The sequence below is a fragment of the Camelina sativa genome, chromosome 3, assembly GCF_000633955.1.
Source record: "Camelina sativa cultivar DH55 chromosome 3, Cs, whole genome shotgun sequence".
Lineage (NCBI taxonomy): Eukaryota > Viridiplantae > Streptophyta > Magnoliopsida > Brassicales > Brassicaceae > Camelina > Camelina sativa.
Genome location: NC_025687.1, coordinates 26842041 through 26849162, shown reverse-complemented (window position 1 = coordinate 26849162; position 7122 = coordinate 26842041). Strand labels below are relative to the sequence as shown.

The window sequence follows — 7122 nt, the reverse complement described above, 5'->3', positions numbered from 1 at the left end:
AAAACAAAATTGCGGTTTTAAAATAAGCGGTACAAAATAATAAATAATTAATATAATTGTAAATTATTAATTGTTTTGTGTTAATGAAAAATTATTTCAAACCTTAAATACCAAAAATTATTCTAAACTATTATGCAGATATATTTTATGCAAAACTAAAAACATTATTTATAATTTATTAACATTTGTGCTATTTATAACATATGTGAATTTCATAAAAAGACACTTCAAAAAAGTAATTTATTAATGAGAATCTATAACAATTTAAATTAAATAATCCATTTAGCATAAAATCATTTGTTAATTACAAAAAAAAAATTTAAACATAAATCAGTATTATTTTGTGTCTAGACATCTAGTGCGTTATTTACAATAACGCTAGATAATACCCAACTTACAAAACTAAGTGCGGTATGCTGAATTTTGTTCATAAAAAAACACATACAATAGTTTATCTTTTTCGTAAAATACCGCAAATGTGTTAAAGTTGTGTGATTGGTAACATTGACCTATTTTCCTAAAAAAATTTCGAAATCCGCATTTTATTACATTACCATTCACGACCATAATTATTATCGAACATAAAACAAACAATTCGATAACATAAAATAAAAAATGAAAGAAATAAAAATCACAAAAATAACTTCTTTTTTTTTTTTGTTGCCATCAATATCAAAAAATAACTCAAGGTGCGAGAGATAAGTGAGAATGACTGTGAGGGCGATGGGGAGTGTACTTACTGACACACAATGGGATCGAAGAACAGAACGACATTATTGTTAACTAAAGGCTATATGCGTAATTCTATCAGATTGTACACTTGTAGAGTAGGTGCAATGAAAACACATTAATATGAAGTGGTTTCAATTTCTTAAAATACATTATTGTCTCATACAAGTTCGTATGAATACGGGTATTTAATAAAAACATAAGACATGGTTGGTGACGGTGTTAGTGGTTAGAAAGAGAATGTAAATAGTTTCTTTTTTTGTCAAAAAAGAGAATGTAAATAGTTAGGACAAGAATATGACAACAACAAACAAAAGTATAATATTCTAAAAATATTTGATACAATCATCATTATATTTCATTGTTATAGGGACTCGACTTAAAATGGGTTTGCTGAAGAATGAGATCATACATAATTCTACAAATAATGTAGCACGTCCTAATTCTAAAATCCGTGGTGTTGCAACTTGCAAGTATGGTGAAGCATTTTACAGGGTGTAACCTCTAAAACCAATACAATTTGGATTGAGGAAAATAGTTTATATACTACCCAATTATTAGTGTCTCCAACTATCCAACAACAAATCGAATGTTTGAATTAATATAAGCTACTAATAAACATGTAAAATATGAATTTGGCAATAACAAAATCTTTATAGTACACATTTTAAAACAATGAAAAAAGAGAAAGCAGAAAAGCACAGGTGATGATGATGATGATGATGAGATCACATACAGAGAGAGAGAGAGAGAGAGAGAGCTCACTTTTTATGACCAGACACATTCCTTCCCAAACCCCAAAGTAGTCACTTCATTTTTCCTTTTTTTACCGTTACTGTAAATTTTCCCGGAAAAAAAAAGAGAAGTTTACTTTCTTGGGTTCTCTCCTCGATTAGTCAATTTGCACAAACATCTCTTTCTTCTCTCTTTTGCTTTGCTTATCTGTTTGTTTGGTCTCCTTCTTCAATTCTCAGAAAACAGAGTCACCAAACTTTACAAAAAAAAAAACCTTTAGACCAAAGAATCAAACTTTCATTTATGGGTTAGTCTACATATTCGATTACGTCTTCTTCCTCGTCTCTTAAGTAATTATTGTTGATTTGGTGGCGAGTTTAGGGTTTCTGTTTGGGAGTAGCAAAATGTTGTATTGAGAAAAAACAGAACGACTCTGGATTCCTCGGCGGTTAACGACCACCGTCTCCGCCGCCGCCGTCATAACCCAATCACCACCACCACCAACGACCTTGAGTTTCAACAATATGCTCCATCAATGGCGGCTAACAACCATTTAGTAGATTCTCCGTCGCCGCCTATGAGACACAACCAATCAGCGTTTACAGCGTCGCCGACGGAGAACGGTGATGGTTGCGGCGAGATCGTTGAGGTGCAAGGAGGTCACATTGTTCGGTCAACAGGGAGAAAAGACAGACACAGCAAAGTCTGTACAGCGAAAGGACCACGTGACCGGCGCGTGAGGCTATCTGCTCCGACGGCGATTCAATTCTACGATGTTCAAGACAGGCTTGGTTTTGATCGACCGAGCAAAGCCGTTGATTGGCTTATCAAGAAAGCTAAATCCGCCATTGATGATCTCGCTGAGCTTCCTCCTTGGAACCCCGCCGATGCTCTTCGTCAACACGCCGCTAACGCTAAACCAAGAAAAACCAAAACTTTAGTTTCTCCGCCGCCGCCACAACCTCCGCCGCAACACCAAGAAACAGAGCATCATCATCATCAAATCGGAGAAGAAGATAACGAGTCGAGTTTTCTTCCGGCGTCGATGGACTCTGATTCGATAGCTGACACTATAAAGTCGTTTTTTCCGGTAGCTTCATCGCAACAGAGCTATCATCATCATCAGCCACCGTCACGAGCCGCCAATACACAAAACCAAGATCTTCTTCGTCTCTCACTTCAATCTTTCCAAAATGGTCCGCCTTTTACTGATCAAACAGAGCCTGTTCTGTTCTCCGGCCAGAGTAATCATCCGTTAGGGTTTGACTCATCGACGGCAGGCTGGGACCAGAATCATCAGTCACCGGAATTTGGAAAGATACAGAGACTGGTGACGTGGAACAACGGCGGAGCAGCTGATTCCGCCGGAAGTACCGGAGGAGAAGGATATGTGTTTGCTTCTCCGTCGCCAGTTTTTAGCCAAAGTCAGCTTTTATCTCAGAGGGGTCCCCTTCAGTCCATTAACAACACACCCATGATTCGTGCTTGGTTTGATCCTCACCATCATCATCAGTCCATGACCACTGACGATCTCCACCATCATCATCATCATCCGTACCATGTTCCTACGGGGATTCACCAATCAGCTATTCCAGGCATTGCGTTTGCTTCAAGTGGTGAATTCTCTGGTTTTCGCATACCAGCACGGTTTCATGGGGAGCAAGAAGACGAGCATGGCGGCGACAACAAACCGTCGTCTGCTTCATCTGATTCTCGCCACTAAACAAGATCCAAAACACACACAAAATAGTTACTTTTCATATTCCAGGTTGGGAGTTTTTGGAAAACATACATTTCTGAAAGTCTTGTACTTAACAATGTAATCATCCATCAAAATTGTTAACTAGCATTCTTGTTCAATGTTGCAGGGAGCTTCAATTGAGTGGGATAGGGAATGTGTGTTTGGTTCTTGTGCGTTTCGGATATCGAATAGGAGAAGAGAGAAACAGACCTGATCAACAGTTTCGAGATTTTCTCTTCTTCAAAAGTTCAAGCATTTGTTAATTTGAGTTCATCTTTGTATTCAATTAGAAAACTTTCTGTAACCTCAGTTATGTTTCACGATGTTTAGCTCTCTAGCTGCATGAGCCCACATCTTGTTTGTTGTAACTTGTTCTAAATTAATTTTTGTTTTTCTTTATGCTCTTGTGTTGGAAACCTTTAACCCCACTTGAAGCTAAAGGTTTCAAGCTTTGCCCTTTTTTCCATGTGGATTCGATGCTTTCCTCAAGATTTATCTCTTCTTCTTTTTTCTTGCCAATCCCAAAGAGGAACAGTGCTCTTTCCATGTACATCACATTGTTTAGGTTATTGCGTTCCATTAGAAGCTTTATTTTTTCCAGTCTCTATGGTTATAAAACTTTATTTTTTCCAGTCTCTATGGTTATAAAACTTTATTTCTGACAGGCAAAGGGAATTTGGAACAATCATTTCTCTTGTCTTTCTTAAGTCTGTTTTGGCCCCATAGATGAAGAGTCATTTTCCATAGACAAGAGTTTGCATGTGTTGTTGCTTCTTTTGGATTTTATAATTCCGAATTTTGAATGATGGGTTTATTTTTAAATTTTGTTTAGTGCGTGGATGCAAGTTCTAAAACTCTCTTTATTTTGGTGTGTAGCTTACTAGAATTTCAATATTTTAAGAGTAAAAGAGAATTTGATGTCAATAACACATTCAACTTTTTAACAAGCGTATATGTAGGAGATCCACCAAAGCTGAGTGTGATATAGTCTTATATAAGTAAAAAAGGAATAGGACATTAGATTAGTACATGAAGACACTTAGACACCCTTGTTGGTCCAAATGAAGGAAGTTGAAAGATAACCAAGTCCCTTTCTATTATGATCAATGATAAAGTACATGAATTAATAAAACCATCTTTGCTACGGATTTTTTTTTTTAATTACTGTTATGAGCACTGTCCTACTCTGAAAGTGAAAACTTTGGTTATTCATTCTTATGGAGGTGATGAATGTTATGGAGCTTTATAAAGTAAGCAACACTTTACATGTGATGTGATAAGATGAGATTGGAAGTAGTGGCTATCCATCCTAAAGTATAATTTGGTAGCCAAAAAAAGAAAGAAAGAAGAAGATAGAAAGCCTGAATCTTTTTTTTTAATCAAATGTTTGATCACTCAAAGACAGTTATATCAATTTCTACATTTGGAAAATTATCCTTATCTTCTTCGTTTTTGCTTCCTTTTAAACCTACTTGTTCAATTACACATATGATTATCTGGTTTATGTGAAAGATTAACCTCTTATCGTTTTGGGGGTGTATTTTTGTGAAATTAAAGGGGCATTGTTGAAGAAGACATGGATGGACTCACTCAATAATAATAAGAATAGGATAACAAAGTGTATGAAAAGGATGTAACCAAAATTTGGGGAAAAAAGGTTGTCACCTTTAGAGAATGGTCCCCCTTTTTTCTCTATCTCTTGTCAGATCTCAAGGTTTTATACAGCTGTTTGATCTTTTCACTTCATTCCATTTCATAATATACTCTGTAATTTTTTTTTTGTCAAGATTAAGAATCCTAAAAGATGGAAATAATTACCAAATTGCTTCAAACCTAATTGTATGCTTTAAACTAATTTAACCCAACCTTCAAGATTTGTTACCTATTGATGTTGTCTCCGTTTGTTTTGGAAACTAACCAAATTTGGATCCAATAATCTTACCAAATTTGGTCAGGCCAAATTAATGAATTTAGGAATTGAGGACCGAACCAAATTAAAAAAAATGGAAGATTTTAGGATCATATTAAAAAATTGAATAAAAGTGAGGATATAAGCCAGGCTCGAACTGGCGAATTTCGGCTCATATGACACCAATTCTCTAGCCAATTTAGCTAGCGACCCTGACGGTAATTTTCGACGTAAATAAAAAATTTAATAACTAAACTTAAGCAAGGTTTAAATATAAGAACGAAATATGGTCCCGGCGGGGCTCGAACCCGCGACTTCCGGCTCATAAGACCAACGCTCTAACCAACTGAGCTACGGGACCATAACTGTAGCTTGCTACGTTTGTAAAAAATAAATAATTACTTTCTCGTCGTTTGCATATAAGTTTCTGCTATTGATTGAATCGAAGAGGCGACAAGTGACAAGATTGATACAGGAGCAGCAAAATAGTTCATCGTAAGTTGGTAAAGTTCAATCTCTAGATATGGATTAAGAGGATCACGTAGAAGCCTATCACCTGTACACGCACAGTTAGACACCTTTTTATGGGCTATAGAGTGCATATTGGTCTTGGATCTAGATAGAGTACTCTCTGTGACAGATTGTTCGGATCTTTTAAAGATGACATCCAATAGAGAAGATTGGCCGATTTTTTCATCAGAAATGGAGAATTTTATTCATTTTAGGGATCGATTTGTTAGTTTTAGCATTAGATACATTCCTAGAGAGAATAATTTCAGTGCGGATAAACTTGCGAAATGTGCAAAAACACTGAAATTTCTGTTTTTCCATGTGCAAAAACACTGAGATTTTTGTTTTTCCCATCTAGGCACATCGGTACCTTCTTGGCTCTCTCATAAAGAGAGTCTCTTCGGATAACTTAATATATGGAGTTGCTTGAAAACAAAAAGATATGGACGAGTAACTTATTCTTGGTTTCAATACCAGAAGAAGGTCAAGTAAAACAAGAAAGAACATATTAGCTTTAATAAGACTGTTATTTCAATATATAATCACTGACAAATCTCAGAATTTAACTTTTAGGTTTTTACACTCTCAAATCCATAAACATAACGAGAACAAAAGAAACCACGCGAGAAGAAACTCACTCATGTGAACAAACTCTAGAAACACAGCGTCTGATCATCTCTACGACCAGCCAAACCAGTAATCAAGAATATAAACCAGACCCAAGGAGAATGGGTAGAGCAAGTAAGCTATGAAACATGTCCAAAGAGGATAAGTTGTGCGGAAACTCGCGAAACTGCCCATCACTAGACAAACGATGAGAATCACCAACACTTCTGATGAGAAGTTCCATGTTAGTCCTCTAAGGTAGACGATTGCTAAGAACACCGAGAGACACAGAATATTGTTCATTGTCACTCCTCCACATAGCTGCAAACAAACAAACAAACACCAAGAAACTGGTTTTTAGTTTAGGAAGTAAAACAAGGCAGAAAGATACAAGAAATGTGGTTTACGGACCTCGGAGAAAGTTAATGAGGCGGTTCTGATCTTTTTGCGGGAAGCGAAGATGATGGCAGAGACAGCTTCACTTGAATTGGTGGCTAAAGGCAAAGCGATGAAGGAAATGAAGAAAGATGGGATCCCTGTGGCTGCCGAGAAGTTGTTAACTGTGTCGACTAATGGATCTGCAAATGCAGCTGCAATGGCAGCTCCCAAGATTAGCAGCAGAGCTGCTTTAATAGTGATCCATTTTGGGTCTGAAACCTCACCGCCTTCCTCTTCGTTCTCACCATTGTCATTATCTCCCAACAGAGTATGCTCTCTCTTTGTTTGCTGTCAAAGACAAGATTAATTGTAATGTAATTAGTTTGGAGACGTTTTGTGACCATGTGTGTTAAGATAGGGTTTCAAAAGTCTCTCTACCACATGGAAATGGTCGAGGAATTTCATCGTACGAGGACCAGCATCAGGACCAGCTGGAGCAGCATTTCCCATTGCC

The 7122-nt window shown here is 36.7% G+C and overlaps 2 protein-coding genes and 1 non-coding gene across 4 annotated transcripts in view; 1 reads left to right on the top strand and 2 right to left on the bottom strand.

Annotated features, from left to right (window-relative positions):
• On the top strand, window positions 1569-3666 carry LOC104778259 (transcription factor TCP3-like). The gene is made up of 2 exons (XM_010502657.2): window positions 1569-3232; window positions 3333-3666. Exon 1 carries the CDS (start codon window positions 2000-2002, stop codon window positions 3185-3187), a length of 1188 nt encoding a protein of 395 aa, XP_010500959.1. The 5' UTR covers window positions 1569-1999; the 3' UTR covers window positions 3188-3232; window positions 3333-3666.
• TRNAI-UAU lies at window positions 5402-5475 on the bottom strand. The gene has a single exon. It is a non-coding gene; the product is annotated as a tRNA-Ile (tRNA).
• Window positions 6133-7122, bottom strand: part of LOC104778258 — a 7563-nt gene continuing 6573 nt past the window's right edge. The window contains exons 6-8 of one of the 2 annotated variants that reach the window (XM_010502656.2): window positions 7047-7096; window positions 6642-6956; window positions 6133-6551 (exon numbers count right to left, since the gene is read on the bottom strand). In XM_010502656.2, coding sequence (XP_010500958.1) covers window positions 6303-6551; window positions 6642-6956; window positions 7047-7096 — 614 coding nt within the window. In that variant the 3' untranslated portion in view covers window positions 6133-6302. The remainder of the gene's footprint in view (window positions 6552-6641; window positions 6957-7046; window positions 7097-7122) is intronic. The other variant, XM_019243954.1, reaches the window with a different exon arrangement.

Coding starts and splice junctions, on each gene's coding strand:
- LOC104778259 (XM_010502657.2), top strand. CDS start 2,000: ATGGCGGCTAACAACCATTTAGTAGATTCTCCGTCGCCGCCTATGAGA.